Source organism: Rana temporaria, chromosome 2 (genome assembly GCF_905171775.1).
Source record: "Rana temporaria chromosome 2, aRanTem1.1, whole genome shotgun sequence".
Classification (NCBI taxonomy): domain Eukaryota; kingdom Metazoa; phylum Chordata; class Amphibia; order Anura; family Ranidae; genus Rana; species Rana temporaria.
The window spans coordinates 515,315,536-515,337,079 of NC_053490.1; the positions used below are offsets into that span (position 1 = coordinate 515,315,536).

The 21,544-nt window shown below is 47.6% G+C and overlaps 1 protein-coding gene across 2 annotated transcripts in view; it reads left to right on the plus strand.

The window, feature by feature from the left end:
- Nucleotides 1-20,031, plus strand: part of LOC120927976 (interferon-induced GTP-binding protein Mx2-like) — a 66,358-nt gene extending 46,327 nt beyond the window's left edge. For both annotated transcript variants that reach the window (XM_040339014.1, XM_040339015.1), the window contains exons 10-15: nucleotides 1,205-1,327; nucleotides 5,473-5,614; nucleotides 10,085-10,243; nucleotides 13,034-13,110; nucleotides 16,784-17,029; nucleotides 19,706-20,031. In XM_040339014.1, coding sequence (XP_040194948.1) covers nucleotides 1,205-1,327; nucleotides 5,473-5,614; nucleotides 10,085-10,243; nucleotides 13,034-13,110; nucleotides 16,784-17,029; nucleotides 19,706-19,936 — 978 coding nt within the window. In that variant the 3' untranslated portion in view covers nucleotides 19,937-20,031. The remainder of the gene's footprint in view (nucleotides 1-1,204; nucleotides 1,328-5,472; nucleotides 5,615-10,084; nucleotides 10,244-13,033; nucleotides 13,111-16,783; nucleotides 17,030-19,705) is intronic.
- Nucleotides 20,032-21,544: the final 1,513 nt, after the last annotated feature.

Here is a 21,544-nt window from a genome sequence, read left to right on the forward strand (position 1 = left end):
ACGGCCTAGCGGACATTTTTCGGCGGACATTTGTCCAGCCGACCGGTTTTCAAGCGGATAAAAATTTCTTAGCATGCTAAGAAATCTATCCGCTGGAAACCTGTCCGTCGGACTGATCCGGTCGTCTGTACAGACTCACCGGATAAGTCCAAGCGATCCCCATCCCTCGCATGCGTCGAAGTGATTCGACGCATGCGTGGAAGTATTTACCTTCCAGGGTCGCGCACGTCGCCGCGGCGACGGCGCAGCCACGTCACCGCGTATGTTTTCCGCGGGGATTTTGATCTGATGGTGTGTACAGCCCATCAGATCAAAATCCGGAGCAGAAATGTCCGCTGGAAACGGTCCGGCGGACCGTTTTCAGCGGATATCCGCTCGTGTGTACAGGGCCTTAGAGTGAGGCATTTCTCTAGTCCAAGAGAATGATCCTTTTTGTTGCAGATGCGGAAATACAGTTGTGTGTCGTCTGCATAGGAGTGGTAAAGTAACTTCTGGTTACTGATGATTCCAAAGAGAGAGCGAAGATAGATGTTAAACAATACGGGCGATAAGGGAGATCTCTGAGGGACTCCGCATGACACCGTACGTTTTTCAGAAGTGAAAGACCCCAGTTTCACTATTTGTGATCGGTTTTCCAAGAAGGAGGAGAACCAGGGTAAAACACCTTCAGCGACTCCGGCTACTTCAGCTAGCCTAGACAGTAGTAGTCCGTGGTCTACAGTGTCAAAAGCCGCACTTAGGTCACAGCAGTATCAGGAGACAAGATTCTCCTTCGTCTGCGGCCTCTAGAGCGTCATCCCATATTTTAAGTAATTTTTTAGCAAAAAAGTTTTTAATCTTGTAAACGCCAAATCTGAAAAAACAGGCAAGGTCCTTAAGTGGTTAAAGAATGCTATCACACATTTGTTGTTGGAAAATCCGACAACAATTGTCAGATGGAGCGTACAAACGGTCGGATTTTGCGACAACAGCCTGTCATCACACAATTCCCATCGGGAAAATCCGATCGTGTGTACGAGGCTTTAGCATTGCCGCAAATGGGAGAGAAGCCTAAAGAAAACTAATGCAGCCATCACTGCTAAGAGCTGGTAACCCTGAATATATATATATATATATATATAATCTTTGAAATGCACCTTAGGATAATGGGAGTTGAGTAGATTTACATTACATTTGCTGTTTTTTTCCCCTTTTTTTTTTTCAGAGGACCTTGCCCAATCTTGAAGATCAAATTCTAATGAAACTAAAGGAAGCAGAAGAGCAGATACAGATTATAGGCGCAGGAGTGCCTGAGACCCATACAGAGAAACTGACCTATCTCATAGAGGTAAGAGCAGGGCCGCCATCAGGAATTATGTGGCCCCTTACACAGCTTCAGGCATGGGCCCTCCTGGAGCAGAGAACCGGGGGGGGGGGGGGGGGGGGGCGGGGGGCGGTGAAATGCTGCCGCCTGAAATTGAGAACCGGGCGGGGGGGGGGGGGGGGGGGCCTTTACAAAAAAAGAAGAGAAATAGAGAGAGATGTATATATAAAAAAAAAGGGGGGTTGACATCCGGGACCTCTGGGCCCTTTAATAAATAAAAACAATATCTAAAAAAAATAAACATTTATAAGAAAGGGGGGGGGGGGGTTGCCATCCAGGGCCCTTTAATAAAAAATAAATATATAAACAAAAATAAACATTTATATATAAAAAAAAAAAGGGGGGGTTTGCCACATGGGGCCCTGGGGACATAAGAAATAAAAAAAAATATATAAAAAGGGGGGTTGTCATCCGGGGCCCTGGGGATCTCCGGGGACCCTCGTACCCCTAAAATAAAAAATTGGCCTTTTAATAAAAAATAAAATGAAAATATATTAGAAAAAATATATATATTTTTTTTTTTTATAAACATTAAATGGGGGGGGGGGGGGGGTTGCCATCCAGGGCCCTGGGAGCCTTCGGGCCCCTGGGGACCTCCGGACCTCTAAAAAAAAAAATTGGCCCTTTAATCAAAAATAAAATAAAAATATATTCATTTTTTTTTTTTTATAAAAAATTAATTAAAAAAAGGGGAGTTGCCATCCATTTTTTTTTTTTAAGGGGGTTGCCATCCGGGCCCCTGGGGATCTCTGGGCCCCTTACAGGTGTACTGCCTGTACCCCCCTGATGGCGGCCCTGGGTAAGAGCAGCACCTCTCCCTAAGACCCCTTTCACACTGGGGCAGTTTTCAGGCGTTTTATCGCTAGAAATCGCCTCTGCTAAGCACCTCCAAACCGTTTCCCATTCATTCAATTGTGACTTTTCACACTGGGTGGTGCGTTTGCGGGACGTTCCGAAAAAAGTCCCGCAAGCAGCATCTTTGGGGCAATTTGGGAGCGCTGTATTTAGTGCTCCCAAAACACCCCTGCCCATTGCAATGAATGGGCAACGCTTTGGAAGCGCTGCAACACTGGAGTTATTAACCCCTTCTTTGGGATTAAAAATGCCCCGCTTGCGGCCCAAAAAAGCGCTGCCTAAACAGCGCAGCGCCGCCAAAACAAACAGCGCTTTAGCGCTAATGTGCCCTTGGCCCCAGTGTGAAAATCCAGCACATTCCTAAGTAAAAGCAGCACACCGTGTACACAAAAATACTGGCTAGGCACACATTTAACCCTTTGATCGACCTAGGTGTTTAACCGCTTGCCTACCGCCGCACGACTATGTATGTCAGCAGAAAAAGGAAGAATGTCTTCTGGACAGCCGCACTCCAAATAAAATTGCCTTTATTGTAAAATCCAACATAGCACTACAAGTCACAGCACACTGAACAGCTGACGCGTTTCATACAAGTCACAGCACACTGGACAGCTGACGCGTTTCATACTATACTTAGTATGTCAGCAGAATGGCACGGCTGTGCAAAGGGACGTACCTGCACGTCCCTTTTAAATCGCGGCCTAGTGGGTGCGCGTCCGCCACGTGCTCCGTGAGTGTGACCGCGGATCCCGCGGACTCGATTCCCACTGGGTGCCCCTGATCGTGTCATGGAGCGGCAGAAAGGGGTGATGCCTTTGTAAACAAGGCATTTCCCTGTTCTGCCTAGTGACAGGACAGATCTACTGCTCCCTGTCATAGGGGAGCAGTAACCGCTGTCATGTCAGTGGTAGCCCATCCCCCCCACAGTTAGAATCACTCCATAGGACACACTTAACCCCTTCCTCCCCCTCTAGTGTTTAACCCCTTCTCTGTCAGTGTCATTTACACAGTAATCAGTGAATTTTTATAGCACTGATCGCTGTATAAATAACAATGGTCCCAAAATAGTGTCCGATGTGTCCGCCATAATGTCGGTCATGATAAAAATCACAGATCGCCGCCATTACTAATAAAAAAAAAATGCCATAAATCTATCCCCTAGTTTGTAGACGCTATAACTTTTGCCCAAACCAATCAATATACGCTTACTGTATATACTCGAGTATAAGCCGAGTTTTTCAGCACATTTTTTTTTTTGTGCTGAAAATGCCCCCCTCGGCTTATACTTGAGTCACCTTTTTGCCCCTGATCTCCCGCACTTTGGGGATCCGGTACCGGCCGGCCGTAGGTCCCCTAGACCCCAAAAAACTTGGCACACCTGGAGCCCCACTCATCCTCCTATAAGTGTGCAAAGTTTGTTGTTCCGGGGGACTTACGGCCGGGGAGCACCGATCTTTCAAAGCCGGCACCCCTTCCATAGACACCCATGTTAAACGATAATTTCTCCAGGGACTTTGGGGACCCGGTACCCGAACTTGGCACACATATAGCCCCATTTCTTCTCTACAAGTGTGCAAAGTTTGTTGACTGGGGGACCTATGGCTGGGGAGCACCGATTTTTCAAACCTGGGCACCCCTTCCATAGACTCCAATGTTAAACGTCAGTCTAGGCATGGGTACAGTGAGGCATGGGCGCAGTGAGGCATGGGCACAGTGAGGCATGGGCACAGTATGGCATGGGCACAGTGAGGCTTGGACATGGACACAGTGAAGCAAAGAGAGGCACAGTGAGGCATGCAGATGGACACCCTAGGCTTATACTCGAGTCAATACGTTTTCCCAGTTTTTTGTGGTAAAATTAGGTGCCTCGGCTAATATTCGGGTCGGCTTATACTCTTATATATTATAGCAAAAAATAAAAAAATATTGCTTTTTTTTTTTTCAAAATTGTCGCTCTTTTTTTAGTTTATAGTGCAAAAATAACCACAGAGGTGATCAAATACCGCAAAAGGAAAGCTCTGTTGGACGTTAACCACTTCGGCCCCGGAAGAATTTACCCCCTTAATAGCCAGGCCATATTTTGCAATACGGCACTGCGCCGCTTTAATTGACAATTGTCGTGCGATGCTCCACCCAAACAAAATTGACGTCCTTTTTTTTTTTTTTTTCTCACAAATAGAGCTTTCTTTTGGTGGTATTTGATCATCTCTGTGGTTTTTGTTTTTTTGCGCTATAAACAAAAAAAGAGCGACAATTTTGAAAAAAACACAATATTTAATAAATAGCCCTGATTTTTTTCCCCTCAGTTTAAGCTGATATGTATTCTTCTACATGTTTTTGGTAAAAAAATATATTGCAATAAGCGTATATTGATTGGTTTGCGCAAAAGTTATAGCGTCTACAAAATAGGGGATAGATTTATGGCATTTTTATTATTATTATGATTTTTTTTTACTAGTAATTGTGGCGATCTGCAATTTTTTTTTATCGGGACTGCGACATTATTGCGGACACATCGGACATTTTTGGGACCATTGTCATTTATACAGCGATTAGTGCTAAAAAAATGCACTGATTACTGTGTAAATGTCACTGGCAGTGACGGGTTTAACCTGTAGGGCGCTGAAGGGGTTAAGTGTGTCCTAGGGATGTGTTCTAACTGTAGTGGGGATGGGCTGGGTGTGACTCGACACTGATCACTATTCCCGATTTACAGGAAGCTGTGATCAGTGTCCTGTCATTGGGAAGAATGGGGAAATGCCTTGTTTACATCAGCATTTCCCTGTTCTTCCTCTCCGTGAGACGATTGCGATACCCCCGTGGACATCGAGTCCACAGGCCCCGCGGTTGGACTCACGGAGCTTGTGGCGGGCGCGCACGCACGTGCGTCCACATTGCCGCTTCTTAAAGGGGACGTATATATACGTCCATCTGCCTGTTCGTTCCATTCTGCCGACGTATATCGTTGTGCAATGGTCAGTAAGCAGTTAATTAGGTCGTCCTCTTGGCACAGGTGCCATTAAGAAAATGCTTTGCAATGAAGTGTACAATGTTCTGTGATTGGAGGAGGCAAAGATTGTGATGTCACAGCCTCACATCTCCTTTTCCAATCGGAGAACACTCTGCAGGTATTGAGAAAATGCAATGGCAATGGCCTCTGATTGGCTATAAAATACTCGCAGTCCTGCTGTTTGCATTGTTCTGAAGACCCTGAAATGGATAAGATGCAGATGATGGTTATTATTATTATATAGAAAATCAAGAAGTTTTCTGATGGAATAACCCAAACAACAGAAGGCGAGGAGGACGTCATCAATGGGCATCTGAAACTTTTCACCGACTTCCGAAAACATTTCAATAACTGGAAAGAAACTCTGGAAAAATCCGTCAACAAATGTAAGTACAGGTCAGAAAAATCTGAAGATCACAGCTTGCTGCAGACTGACGGAGGATAAGAGATGATCCCGGGCAGAATTACATGCGAGATGGGATTAGTCTGAGATGGAGTTGGAGATCCGAAGGCTGAAAAGCTGCAAAGTCACTTTTGGGGAGTGGGGACACTGAGAGGTTAGGTCTGCTGGGAGGGGGGAGAAGGGTGCGCAGAGAAACTTCTGGGAGGGGGGAGCAGGGTGAGTAGAATCACATCTTGGAGGGGAGAAGGGTGAGTAGAGTCACATTTGGGAGGGGGAGAAGGGTGAGTAGAGTCACATTTGGGAGGGTGGAAGGAGGGTGAGTAGAGTCACATTTGGGAGGGGGAGAAGGGTGAGTAGAGTCACATTTGGGAGGGGGCAGAAGGGTGAGTAGAGTCACATTTGGGAGGGGGAGAAGGGTGAGTAGAGTCACATTTGGGAAGGGGGAGAAGGGTGAGTAGAGTCACATTTGGGAGGGGGAGAAGGGTGAGTAGAGTCACATTTGGGAGGGGGTAGAAGGGTGAGTAGAGTCACATTTGGGAGGGTGGAAGGAGGGTGAGTAGAGTCACATTTGGGAGGGGGTAGAAGGGTGAGTAGAGTCACATTTGGGAGGGGGTAGAAGGGTGAGTAGAGTCACATTTGGGAGGGGGGGGGGAGGGTGAGTAGAGTCACATTTGGGAGGGGGAGAAGGGTGAGTAGAGTCACATTTGGGAGGGGGTAGAAGGGTGAGTAGAGTCACATTTGGGAGGGGGGGGGGGGAAGGGTGAGTAGAGTCACATTTGGGAGGGGGAGAAGGGGGAGTAGAGTCACATTTGGGAGGGGGTAGAAGGGGGAGTAGAGTCACATTTGGGAGGGTGGAAGGAGGGTGAGTAGAGTCACATTTGGGAGGGGGTAGAAGGGTGAGTAGAGTCACATTTGGGAGGGGGGGGGAGAAGGGTGAGTAGAGTCACATTTGGGAGGGGGAGAAGGGTGAGTAGAGTCACATTTGGGAGGGGGAGAAGGGTGAGTAGAGTCACATTTGGGAGGGGGAGAAGGGTGAGTAGAGTCACATTTGGGAAGGGGGAGAAGGGTGAGTAGAGTCACATTTGGGAGGGGGAGAAGGGTGAGTAGAGTCACATTTGGGAGGGGGTAGAAGGGTGAGTAGAGTCACATTTGGGAGGGTGGAAGGAGGGTGAGTAGAGTCACATTTGGGAGGGGGTAGAAGGGTGAGTAGAGTCACATTTGGGAGGGGGTAGAAGGGTGAGTAGAGTCACATTTGGGAGGGGGGGGGAAGGGTGAGTAGAGTCACATTTGGGAGGGGGAGAAGGGTGAGTAGAGTCACATTTGGGAGGGGGTAGAAGGGTGAGTAGAGTCACATTTGGGAGGGGGGGGGGGAAGGGTGAGTAGAGTCACATTTGGGAGGGGGAGAAGGGGGAGTAGAGTCACATTTGGGAGGGGGTAGAAGGGGGAGTAGAGTCACATTTGGGAGGGTGGAAGGAGGGTGAGTAGAGTCACATTTGGGAGGGGGTAGAAGGGTGAGTAGAGTCACATTTGGGAGGGGGGGGGGAGAAGGGTGAGTAGAGTCACATTTGGGAGGGGGAGAAGGGTGAGTAGAGTCACATTTGGGAGGGGGAGAAGGGTGAGTAGAGTCACATTTGGGAGGGTGAGTAGAGTCACATTTGGGAGGGGGTAGAAGGGTGAGTAGAGTCACATTTGGGAGGGGGGGGGGAGAAGGGTGAGTAGAGTCACATTTGGGAGGGGGAGAAGGGTGAGTAGAGTCATATTTGGGAGGGCGTAGAAGGGTGAGTAGAGTCACATTTGGGAGGGTGAGTAGAGTCACATTTGGGAGGGGGAGAAGGGTGAGTAGAGTCACATTTGGGAGGGGGTAGAAGGGTGAGTAGAGTCACATTTGGGAGGGGGGGGGGGGAGAAGGGTGAGTAGAGTCACATTTGGGAGGGGGAGAAGGGTGAGTAGAGTCACATTTGGGAGGGGGGGGGAGAAGGGTGAGTAGAGTCACATTTGGGAGGGGGAGAAGGGTGAGTAGAGTCACATTTGGGAGGGGGTAGAAGGGTGAGTAGAGTCACATTTGGGAGGGTGAGTAGAGTCACATTTGGGAGGGGGTAGAAGGGTGAGTAGAGTCACATTTGGGAGGGTGAGTAGAGTCACATTTGGGAGGGGGTAGAAGGGTGAGTAGAGTCACATTTGGGAGGGGGGGGGGGAGAAGGGTGAGTAGAGTCACATTTGGGAGGGGGAGAAGGGTGAGTAGAGTCACATTTGGGAGGGGGAGAAGGGTGAGTAGAGTCACATTTGGGAGGGGGGAGTAGAGTCACATTTGGGAGGGGGGAGAAGGGGGAGTAGAGTCACATTTGGGAGGGGGGAGAAGGGTGAGTAGAGTCACATTTGGGAAGGGGTAGAAGGGTGAGTAGAGTCACATTTGGGAAGGGGGAGAAGGGTGAGTAGAGTCACATTTGAGAGGGGGGAGAAGGGTGAGTAGAGTCACATTTGAGAAGGGGGAGTAGAGTCACATTTGGGAGGGGGGAGAAGGGGGAGTAGAGTCACGTTTGGGAGGGGGAGAAGGGTGAGTAGAGTTACATTTGGGAGGGGGGAGAAGGGTGAGTAGAGTCACATTTGGGAAGGGGGAGAAGGGTGAGTAGAGTCACATTTGAGAGGGGGGGAGAAGGGTGAGTAGAGTCACATTTGAGAAGGGGGAGTAGAGTCACATTTGAGAAGGGGGAGTAGAGTCACATTTGGGAGGGGGGAGAAGGGTGAGTAGAGTCACATTTGGGAGGGGGGAGAAGGGTGAGTAGAGTCACATTTGGGAGGGGGTAGAAGGGTGAGTAGAGTCACATTTGGGAGGGGGGAGAAGGGTGAGTAGAGTCACATTTGGGAGGGGGGAGAAGGGTGAGTAGAGTCACATTTGGGAGGGGGTAGAAGGGTGAGTAGAGTCACATTTGGGAGGGGGTAGAAGGGTGAGTAGAGTCACATTTGGGAGGGGGAGAAGGGTGAGTAGAGTCACATTTGGGAGGGGGTAGAAGGGTGAGTAGAGTCACATTTGGGAGGGGGGAGAAGGGTGAGTAGAGTCACATTTGGGAGGGGGGAGAAGGGTGAGTAGAGTCACATTTGGGAGGGGGAGAAGGGTGAGTAGAGTCACATTTGGGAGGGGGGAGAAGGGTGAGTAGAGTCACATTTGGGAGGGGGGAGAAGGGTGAGTAGAGTCACATTTGGGAGGGGGTAGAAGGGTGAGTAGAGTCACATTTGGGAGGGGGTAGAAGGGTGAGTAGAGTCACATTTGGGAGGGGGTAGAAGGGTGAGTAGAGTCACATTTGGGAGGGGGTAGAAGGGTGAGTAGAGTCACATTTGGGAGGGGGAGAAGGGTGAGTAGAGTCACATTTGGGAGGGGGTAGAAGGGTGAGTAGAGTCACATTTGGGAGGGGGGAGAAGGGTGAGTAGAGTCACATTTGGGAGGGGGGAGAAGGGTGAGTAGAGTCACATTTGGGAGGGGGTAGAAGGGTGAGTAGAGTCACATTTGGGAGGGGGGGAGAAGGGTGAGTAGAGTCACATTTGGGAGGGGGAGAAGGGTGAGTAGAGTCACATTTGGGAGGGGGGAGAAGGGTGAGTAGAGTCACATTTGGGAGGGGGGAGAAGGGTGAGTAGAGTCACATTTGGGAGGGGGGAGAAGGGTGAGTAGAGTCACATTTGGGAGGGGGTAGAAGGGTGAGTAGAGTCACATTTGGGAGGGGGTAGAAGGGTGAGTTCTGAAACTTCTGGGAGAGGGGAGCCTGTAATGCCTGTCATTTTACGTTCGGTATTACAGTAAAACTTTGGATTGGGAGCACAATTAGTTCCAGAAACACGCTTGTAATCCAAAGCACTTGTATATCAAAGCGAATTTCCCCATAAGAAACAATAGGAACTTAAATGATTCATTCCACAACCATTTAGTCACAGGTCCTTCAGTTTATAGTCCATATAAAAAGATTATAGCAATGTGACCAGGTTGTGTAACCATAAAATGTCCATCCACAAATGGAAGCCGGAGCTACAGAGTATAAAAGAGAAGAGAGGCACCTCTAAGTGTAGCAATAAGTTTCTATATGTAACCATATTGCTACACTTAGAGGCGCCCCTCTTCACTTTTATACTCAGTTGTGACATGACGCTACTTGTATATCAAGACATCGCTTGTATATCAAGTCAAAACGTATTAAAAAATGTTGCTTGTCTTGCAAAACGCTCTCAAACCAAGTTACTCTCAAACCAAGGTTTTACTTTATAGATGAAGAATGGGCTCTGTTGTCTAAAGCAACTGAGTTTGTCTCGTTTTTATGTTATTGTGAAAAGAAATCAGATTTCTTTCTTGTAGGCAGCGAAGACCTTTTTTCATTGATGTGATTACATACGATCGCCGAAATGCCTTGTGAGCCAACGTTTCCTTTTTCAATAAATAATTCCATAACTGTCCCTTTGCTATTTTTAGTCCCCCAGGAAATAAGAAAAGACGTTTACCTCTATGAGACGCAACATCGAGGCCGGGAACTGACGGGATTCATCAGTTTCCGAACATTTGAAAATATTGCAAGGAAGCAAATTCAGACTTTTGAACATCCGGCGATATTACAGCTGAAGGAGATTACAGGTGAGGATGGACTGTCCCTGATGGACTGTCCCTGATGGACTGTCCCTGATGGACTGTCCCTGATGGACTGTCCCTGGCTTGCATTGGTCTGAGCTCCTGCAGGGTAGGGCTGGGCTGGGGGGCATTTGTATCTCTTGCCATTTGTTTGCATGACATGACACTGAAAGACTTCCCTCTGCCAGGTGCTGTGATCTCAGGTTTGTATGGGGAGCAGTTACAGTGTCTTGAAAAAGTATTCATACCCCTTGAAATGTTTCACATTTTGTCACGCTAAAACCAAAAACTTTAATTTTATTGGCATTTTATGTGATAGACCAACACAAAGCGGCACATAATTGTGAAGTGGAAGGAAAATGATAAATGTTTTAAAACTTTTTTTTTTTTATAAATAAATACCGTATTTATCAGCGTATACCGCACACTTTTTCCCCCTGAAAATAGGGGGGAAATCACGGGTGCGCGCTATACGCCGATAGCATACCTCGGAGGGGAAGGAGCGCCCGCCGGAAATCACCAAGCCGCCATCTCCACTCGGCTGTCACTCGGCTGTCACGTCACACACGCACAGTCCTGCCTCCGCCACCAGCATTGGACCGGTGTTCTGTCTGTCACAGGCAGGGCCGCCATCAGGAATTATGGGGCCCCTACACAGCTTCAGGCATGGGCCCCCTGCAGCAGAAAACCGGGGGGGGGGGGGGGCTGCCGCCTGAAATTAAGAAGCGGGAGGGGGGGGCATGCCGCCAATTGAGCGGGGGGGCCCTTTACAAAGAAAATAAGCCATCCGGGGCCCTGGAGACCTCTGAGCCCTTTAATAAAAAGAAATAAAAAATAGATAAACAAAAATAAAAATGTATATAAAAAAAAAGGGGGGGGGGGGTTTGCCACATGGGGACCTTTGAGCCCTTTAATAAAAAAAAAATTATATATATATATTGAAAAGAAAAAAAATAATATAAACAAAAAGTTTTTTTTTTATATGGAAAAAAAAAGGGGGGTTGTCATCCGGGGCCCTGGGGATCTCCGGGCCCCTGGGGACCTCCGGACCCCAAAAAAAAATGTTTTTTTTTTTTTGTTTTGTTTTTTTAAAGGGGGTTGCCATCCGGGCCCCTGGGTACCTCCGGGCCCCTTACAGGTGTACTGCCTGTTTTATTTTATTTTTATAAAAAAAAAAAAAAAAAGGGGGGGGGGTTGCCATCCGGGCCCCTGGCGTATTTTGCCGCGAGTGTGTAACTTTTTTTTTTTTTTTTTTTACAAAGCCTTGCCATTGCTTTGTATGGCCGAACGCCAATGCCGCCTGAAAAAAAGTGTCCGGGACTTTTTTTCAGGCGGCAGGCGTACGGCGTCTATGAGATGTGAACCATCTCCATAGACAGCAATGGGAATTCTCCCCTCTAGCGGCACAAGCGGCCGGCGTCAGGCGTTTAGTCGCCTAGATGTGAATGGGCTTTTAGAAGCTTTCAGGCAGTAAAAAGAAGCAACTAAGGGGGGCCTGCCATACAATGCAGAGGAAGCCTGCAGGAGAAAGGAAGATAAGTATTTTACCTTATTCCAATCCCCCTGAAACAAACTGGCATTCAACTATGTGGAGGGAAACCCAGCTTTTCCAGAAAATTCCCTCTTAAAAATTGGGGTGCGTGTTATACGCCGATAAATACGGTACCTGAAAAGTGTGGCGTACATTTGTATTCATCCCCCTTTAGTTTAATATCCCTAACTAAACTCTAATGGAACCAACTGCCTTCAGAAGTCACTAGGCGTGCAACCAATCAAAAAACTCACGGTTCGGATCGTTTCTTGGATCAGAGTCACAGATCGGACCATTTGGCAGAGCCATGAACTTTTCATATATAAGTAATACCGATAAGTTCAGGAGGTGTTATGTACCTCATTGGACCTAATGCCCCGTACACACCATCACTTTATGTGATGAAAAAAAATGACATTTTCTGTGAAGTAAAAAATGACGTTTTTGAAACTTCAATTTTCAAAGACGAAGTTGCCTACACACACAATGTTCTAGCAAAGCGAGGTTACGTTCCACCACGTTTTTCCATTGAAGCTTGCTTCATAAGTAGCTTCTGGGCATGCGCGGGTGAAAAAACGTCGTTTTAAACAACGTTTTTTACTACACACGGTCAATTTCTGTGAAGTAAAAGTTGACGTTTTTAAAAACGACACATAAAATTGAAGCATGCTTCAATTTTTTTTGGTCGTTTTTTAGAAGACATAAAACGACGTTTTCCCCCACACACAGTCAATTAAAGTGACGTTTTTAAAAACGTCATTTTTTTTCATCACATAAAGTGATGGTGTGTACGGGGCATTAGTCAGGGGTGTCAAACTGGCGGCCCTCCAGCTGTTCCGAAACTACAAGTCCCATCATGCCTCTGCCTGTGAGAGTCATGCTTGTAACTGTTAGCCTTGCAATGCCTCATGGAACTTGTAGTTTTGCAACAGCTGGAGGGCCGCCAGTTTGACACCCCTGACCTAAGTCATAGCGTGCTTTCAGTTTTTACAAAGGAGCTGAATTCCTGGAAATCATCTTTAATTATTGCTGGTCCTGGGGATCACATTCTGCCCCCCCCACCCCCCCCCATCACAATCCCAGGCCTCCCCTGGCTGGTGACTGGGCAGCCTTGCTTTACTGCAGTGGAGAAAAGTAAGGTAACAACTCTGCCTGGCGAGAGATCACAGGACATAAATCACATTGTATGCATTTTGGTTGTGTCTTTAGCTGTTTGCTTGTTTTAAAAAACAAATTCTCAATTTTGAATGTATTGCTTGCCCCAGAGCTCGTCCGAACGTCCTTCAATAGAATCGCCTTAAAGAACTTCTTGCAGTATCAGAATCTCTACAGAAGTGCCAAGGTAAGGCCGATCACCAAACCATCCATGACTGTTTTACATAATGGAACCTTGGTTACCCTTCTTTTTTTTATAAATGGCAATGATTAGAGTGGTATGGGAGGAAGCATGGCCCAGATTCAAAGAGATCTGCGCTATATTTGCGGAGGCGCAGGGCAACGATTTTGCCCTGCGCCCACGCAAATATTTTGCGCTGCCCTCGATTCACGGAGCAGTAGCTCCGTAAATTGCGAGGGCGCGCCGGGCAAAATTGCCCGGCGTAAGCGCGCGCAATATAAATGATCCCGCCGGGGGCGGGAATCATTTAAATTAGGCGCGTGCCGAGCGTAGAGCGCATGCTCCGTCGGGAAACTTTCCCGACGTGCATTGCGGCAAATGACGCCGCAAGGACGTCATGTGCTTCAAAGTGAACGTGAATGGCGTCCAGCGCCATTCACGAATCACTTACGCAAACGACGCGAAATTCAAATTTCACGTCGCGGGAACGGCGGCTATACTTTAGCATTGGCTGCCCCTACTATTAGAAGGGGCAGCCTTACGCTAAGACCGCATTCACATCTAGGCGTTTTTACGCCTGTAGCGCTACGCCGCTGCCGCAAGAGGGCTGGAAATACATGTCCCTCTATGGAGATGGTTCACATCTCCACGCCGAACGCCGGACGCCTGACGCCTATCGCCTGAAAAAAGGTCCCGGACCTTTTTTTCAGGCGTCTTTCGGCGTTTCGGCTAGGAGATGGGAAGCATCTCCATAGAGGGGGTCATTCTGGGGCACATCTAGGCGGACAATAACGGCGTTTTGTCGCCGCAAATCGCGGTACAAAACGCCGATATTTGTACCGCGATTTGCGGCGACAAAACGCCGCGATTTCGTCCGCCTAGATGTGAATGGAGCCTTAAGATGCCGTACGGAAACTCCGTACCTTGCGTACGCAGGGCCCGCGCAACATTGTGAATCGGCGTAAGTATGCAATTTGCATACTATACGCTGACCACAATGGGAGCGCCCCCCTAGCGGTCAACGCAAGAATGCAGCCTAAAATCTGTGTGGCATAAGAGCCTTATGCCACGCAGATTTTAGGCTTCAGTCGGCGTAACGCGTTCTCTGAATCAGGAGAACTCGTTACGCCGGCGCAAGTCAGCAATTGCGCTGCGTAACCTATGGCTACGCAGGCGCAATTGCTTACTGAATCTGGGCCCATGTTTGTATGTGATTGCCCCCATACTAAGTGGGAGGGCCAGGAGTGCGTGCGGGGGACCCCAGAAGAGGAGGATCAGGGCAGCTCTGTGCAAAACCATTGCACAGAGCAGATAAGTATACAGTATAAAAAAATAAAAACTGAGCCTTTAGATGCACTTGATATATTTTTCTACAGCCCAACTGAACATCTGAGAGATCTCTGGTTGGTACTACAGCCTCTTGTCAGTCAGTCTGTAGAAGGCGTCCTGACCAATGCATTTGGGGAAGATCAAAGGATCTGGGTGTGGGGTGTCAGGAACTTCTTTCTAAATGGCTGTTAACTTTCAACAATAATCTGGCAGATCTGGGGTGTAGGGACTATTGGAGCTGCAGGTACCAGGCACCTACCATAATATAGGCCCAATAAAGTGACGCTGGACGCAGTCAAAACCGCTGGTCGCTTTATTGCCTTACAATCACGCAGACATCTGCATAGCTTATGTGGCGCGGTACCAGTGCCCTGAGGCTGAGCGCGCTCCTCCTCTAGGAGTCCAACACGCTTCCCTGTCAGGCAGAGTGATCTCCACCTGACAGGAGCTTCCTAGTCCCGGTCGTCGTGACGTCATCCAGAGGCCGGGCCGGGAGGCTCCATGAGAGAGAAGTGCGGGCGGCGCTGCGAGCGCAGAAAAAGCACTGTACAAGTAAGCTCTTCAATAACTAAGAGGCTGGGGCAGATCATTTGCTATCCTATGTTGTGTCAGCTCAGTGTGGACTGGCTGACGTGGGTTAACTCGAGGAGGAGAGTAGATTAATAATTAATAATAATATTATTTGTAAAATGCAACACTGATCAGTGATGCCCCATAAGTGCCATTCAGTGCCCTTCAGTACTGCCTATCAGTGCCCACCAGTGCTGCATATCAGGGCCTATCAGTTCCGCATTTCAGTGCCCACCAGTGCTGCATATCAGGGCCCATCAGTTCCACATATCGGTGCCCACCATTTCTGCATATCGGTGCCCACCATTTCCGCATATCGGTGCCCACCATTTCCGCATATCGGTGCCCACCATTTCCGCATATCGGTGCCCACCATTTCCACATATCGGTGCCCACCATTTCCACATATCGGGGCCCACCAGTTCTGCATATCAGGGCCCATCAGTTCCACATATCGGTGCCCACCAGTTCCGCATATTGGTGCCCACCATTTCCGCATATCAGGGCCCACCATTTCCGCATATCAGGGCCCACCATTTCCGCATATCAGGGCCCACCAGTTCCGCATATCGGTGCCCACCATTTCCGCATATCGGTGCCCACCAGTTCCGCATATCGGTGCCCACCATTTCCGCATATCGGTGCCCACCAGTTCTGCATATCAGGGCCCACCATTTCCGCATATCAGGGCCCACTAGTTCCGCATTTCAGTGCCCATCCGTTCCGCATATCGGGGCCCATCAGTGCTGCATATCAGTGCAGCCTCACCAGTGCCCACCCATCAGTGCTGCATGTCAGTGCAGCCTCACCAGTGCCCGCCCATCAGTGCTGCATGTCAGTGCAGCCTCACCAGTGCCCGCCCATCAGTGCTGCCTATCAGAGCCCATAAGTCCCTTAAGCCCCCTTACATCCCTTTCAGTGGGGTCCCCAGAAGGGAAGATCAGAGTGGGGTAAGAAGAGTGGAGAGGGTTAGGAGAATAGTTGGGGTAGTGGAAGGGAAGAAGGGAGTATTGTGAAGACCCCCAGCCTACATCAAGACCCTATGCTTCTTATTTCTAGATTGTAAGCTCTAACAAGCAGGGCCCTCTGATCCCTCCTGTATTGAATTGTATTGTAACTGTACTGTTTTCCCTGATGTTGTAAAGCACTGCACAAACTGTTGGCACTATATAAATCCTGTATAATAATAATAATAATAATTGCAGTAGTCGGCTACAGGACAGGTGAAAGCTGGATGGCTGGGCACTGGGACCGGATAGGATTGGAGGAGGAACTTTGTCCCCCTTTGAATGCCGGGGCATGAGGGAGGGGCTCGCATGTGATTGGTTGTTTGGACATGCATCCTAGCAGCCAAACCCTATCGCTGAGAACATTGGGCGGTGGCGACAGTGGATGCTGTCATCCGCAGTACATTCAGAGAAGGCTCTGATTGGTGTACAACCTGCGCTGTTGCTGATTGGCGCAGCTGTGGCTGCAGATACACTGACTAGGTATTTGGGCAGGACACTATGGGGGGGGGGCTTGGACCCAGCCAACAACTAGTTGGTTGGGGCCTGGGCCCCACTGGAAGCCCAGGCCCCCTACATGTGTGAGGCGGCCCTGTTGGAGAACATCGGCGGACCAGCGTCTGTAGCTGCACCCTAGGCAGCTGCCTAGTTCGCCTAGCAGTAGCGCACCGGCCCTGCGTGGAGGGACACAGGAGTTGGGTTTTTAGGCTCACCAGATTTAAAAAATATTAAATAGATGTGAAATTTGAATATCTCTCTTTCTTTTTCGGAAGGGGAAACTTGAAAACATCTGTAGCGAGCAGCAGAAAAAGGCAGAAGAGGCGATTCAGACTCAGTTCAAGATGGAGAAAATCATTTACTGTCAGGACACCCTTTATGGCGCATCGCTGAAGGCGGCTCGAGAAGAAGCTGAAGAGGAGAAGGAGAAGGAGAAGAAGAAATTTGGTACAACAACACAACCCAACCAGTTGCAGTTATCAGTTGAAGAAATGTCCTATCACATTGAGGCGTACTTCAAAGTAAGTTCTCCATTTTTTTTTTTTAGCACTGATCACCATATTAGTGTCACTGGTTCCCAAAAAAGTGTCAGTTAGTGTCCGATGCGTCCGCCACAATGTTGCAGTCCCGCTAAAAATCGCTGATCCCCGCCATTAATAGTAAAAAATAAAAAAAGTGCATAAATCTATCCCCTATTTTGTAGACGCTGGGGGCCAGATTCACAGAATAAGTACGCCAGAGTATCTGCTGATACTCCGGCGTACTTTCAAATTTGCCGCGTCGTATCTTTATTTGTAATTCACAAACAAAGATACGACGGCATTTGGTTAAGATCCGACAGGCGTACAGCTTCGGATCTTAGGATGCAATACTTCGGCGACCGCTGGGTGGAGTTTGCGTCGTTTTCCAGCGTCGGGTATGCTAGTTAGCTGTTTACGGCGATCCACGAAGGTACGCACGTTCGTCGCATTCTCTTACGTCGTCGCTAGTCGGCTTTTCGCGGCGCAAAGTTACGGCTGCAATTTAGGTGGTGTAACAATAGACCGCCCATGTTAAAGTATAGCCGTCGTTCCCGCGTCGAATTTCTAATTTTTTTTTTGCGTAAGTCGTCCAGGAATACGAAAGTACGTAACGCACGTCACCATTCAAAACATTACGTCGGGGCGACGTCATTTCGCGCAAAGCACGGCGGGAAATTTCAAAATGCAGCATGCGCAGTATGTCCGGCGCGGGAACGCGCCTAATTCAAATGGTACACGCCCCATTTGAATTAGGCGGGCTTGCGCCTGACGGCTTTACGCTACGCCGCCTCAAGTTTACACGCTAGTGCTTTGTGAATCAAGCACTTACGATGAAAACTTGCGGCGGTGTAACGTAAAGGGGATACGTTACGCCGCAGCGCAAGTACGTGAATCTGGCCCTATGACTTTTGCACAAACCAATCAATATTAGACATATGCGGTTCGTTTCATTACGAATTCCAATTTGGACGAATTTTCGTTATTCGGATGTATCCGAATTAGAATAGTACTGAATTTGAATGTATCCGAAATAACGAAAAAAAAAATGCGGACGAAATTTGAATCATTTTTGAATAGGTTTTTAATTTTTGCGCTATAAACAAAAAAAGAGCGACAATTTTGAATAAAAAAAAAACAATATTTTTTACTTTATGCTAAAATACACATCCAATGAATTAAAAAATAAATAAATTGAATTTCTTCATAAATTTAGGCCAATATGTATTCTTCTACAGGTTTTTGGTAAAAAAGAAAATCCCAATAAGCGTATATTGATTAGAAATTTGTTTCATTTCGTTATTTACTGTACATTAATTTGTTTTTGGAATTTGTTTTGTTTATTTGTTTTCGGATCGATTTTAAAATCGTTTTCGAATTCTAATAGTTTTCTAATAGTTTTCCAATTTCCAAAGAGAATAAAATAGTATACAAAATAAAGGAATAGAATAGAAATGTTTTTTTTTTTATTCTATTCCTTTATTTTCTATTCTATTTTATTCTTTTTGGAAATTGGAAAACTATTCGAATTTGAAAACGTTTCAAATTTTAAAACTATAAGGCCGGGTTCACACCTATGCGAATTGAGTGCGGCTTAAACCTCATCTAATTTGCATAACATTATAAAATACATTGTTTTCAATGAGGCTGGTTCACATATGTGCGATGCATTCGCACTGCGCATTGCCGAAAAACGTGTGCATTTTCTAGGCATTGCGGTGCGGCTCAGGTGCGAATTCAGACCCATTATCTTCTATGGGTACGCATCTGATTTGCAGCTGTGTTCATTTCTCATCAGGATTTCTCTCATTCACCTCAATACACTTCCCCCCTCCCCCTCCCCTCTCCCAGGTCTCCAAATTTGCAGCTAAAACGGAGCTGATCTGCCAAACAGTTCTCTTATCTCTCTGCAGAGATAACAGAGCTGGAATTCGCACCGCACTAGTGTGAATCCAGCCTTAGAATTCGAAAAAGGTTTTAAATCGATTCGAGAACGAATAAACGAAACAAATTCTGATAACAAATTAAACGGATACGACCACAGCTATACAGTGGAACCTCGGATTATGAGAATAATCCATTCCAGAACAATGCTTGTAATCCAAAGTACTCGCATATCAAAGCGAGTTTCACCATAGAAGTCAATAGAAACTAAAATTATTTGTTCCGCATTGACTTCAATGTCATGCAATACCGCATGTGGCCAGAGGTGGGGGGGCACCGGAGAGCCTCGGAAAACGATCGGAAAGCTCCGAGGACAGCTCAGCTGAACTCAGCAACGGAGTATTTCCGAGGTTTTCCAAGCATTTCCGAATAACTCCGCCCCCCCCTACCTCAGGCCAAACGCGGTACTACACACCGCTGTGGCTTGAATCCTGCTCGTTTCGCAAGACAACATTCACAAACCGAGTCAGGACTTTTAAAAATACAACGCTCGTAATCGTATAACCGGGGTTCTACTATACTTCTAATTGGTGGATCTTTAGAGGACAGCTCAGGAGAGGAGGTGGGTATTGCAGCCAGAGCTAGATTTAAACTGGGAATATTTGGGGTTGGGCTTTGAAGTGGACAAGAAATATGAACAAAACATATCTGAATGACATTCTTGTTTTTATCTCTTGGCTGCCTGACCACCATTTTCTCATCCATTCCTAATTCTACTAATATTCTCTCTCGTAGAACGCTACAGCTCGGCTGGCCAATCAAATCCCTCTGATCATTCAGCACTATATCCTCTTTGAGATTGCCCAACAGCTTCAGGCCCAGATGTTGCACCTGCTCCAGGATAGAGAGAACATGGATGTGTTGCTACAGGAAAAGGAGGATATGAGCAGAATGAGGAAGAACATACAGGACCGCATTAAACGCCTGCACGCCGCTCAGCTACAGCTGGCCAGATTCCCCAGCTAAAACACGGCTTTATTATTCCACTCAAGACCTTGGATCGGGATCACAGTAGGAAACCGCATTCTATTTGAAGCGGAGGTTCACCCAAACAACATGTATATAAGATCAATTCTTTATACTTCCAACATGTACAGTATGCCCTTTTTTTTTGCCTGTACATACCTTATTATGGCTATTTTCCACCCGGCTTCCTGGTACTGACTCCCGCGGGAGTAGGCGTTTCTATGCAGAGGCGCAATGTCACCTGGGACTTCGCCCAGATGATTGACTTCCTTGAGAAAATGCCCCCCCCCCCTGCGCCCCCCTATTGCGTTAGGCATGTCACGAGAGTCACGGAGTTTCCGAAAGTAGCCGAACTGCGAGTCAGCTCTATACGGCGCCTGCGCAGTCAGCTCTACACGGCTTCTAGTCGGTGCGCAGGCGCCGTGTAGAGCTGACTCGCAGTTCGGGTATTTTCGGAAACTCCGTGACTCTCGTGACGCGCCTACGCAATAGGGGGGCGCGGGGGGGAACTTTTTCTCAAGGACGTCAATCATCTGGGCGAAGTCCCAGGTGACATTGCGCCTCTGCATAGAAACGCCTACTCCCGCGGGAGTCAGTACCCGGGAAGCCGGGTGGAAAATAGCCATAATAAGGTATGTACAGGCAAAAAAAAAAGGGCATACTGTACATGTTGGAAGTATAAAGAATATGATCTTGTATACATGTTATTTGGGTGAACCTCCGCTTTAAATAGAATGTAAGATACTTTCGATTTGTTAGCGCTTCGCAAATGTTCCCGCAATCTGCGCACATTGTATTCTGGAGCTGCCTTATCCAATTAGCCTTCAAGAAAGGAATGGGCATTTGCAAGAATTGGAAGAATATCTCGTTTTTAAAGAGGTAAAAAAGTTGAGCTTTAGGGATGGCTGTGTGTTCTGTTATTTGTCTGTATTCTCCTCCAGTCACAGCAGAAATGGGGAAAAAACCTACAAACAAGCTGACCAATCCCTGGCTGGAGCTCAGGACCAAAAACTGACAATAGATCAAGGAGCATAAAACTGTCTCTTAACATTTTCACGCCGGCGCCTCCAGGCCCTTTAAGAGATTTATGACTTGGGGGGTGGGGCTTAAAGCATGTGACTGCCGTGATTGCCTGTCACGGCGGTCACGTGATTGCTGCTTGTAATTGGGAACTTTCCGGTAGGCGCCAGTAAGTGTGTCGGAACGCACACCTCGTGCGGGGTCTCGGCACAGCTGTTTGGGCTTCAATTCAGGCAAATATGAGGCTCCTCGGCGCCAAGGACCAGGCAACGTGAGGCCGCATATCTACGTTCGGCCGGCACCAAGGGGTTAACAAAGTCTTTTTTTTTTTTTTTTTTATGTAATCTTGATCACACTTTTTTTATCCGCTAATTTTTGGAGCGTCTGTTATGCTCACTGTTGGCTTACTTGATAATGACCCAGGGGGTAAATCCAGTGCCAGGACAAGGTCGTCTAGAGCTCAGGGCGAACATGCCAAAATGTGCCACCCACAACATTATATGTCAGCAAAAAATTATCAAGCACTAATGTGCAGGGTTACCCCATAAGCATAAATGTCCCCTCCTCCCAGCACAAATCCACCCCCCC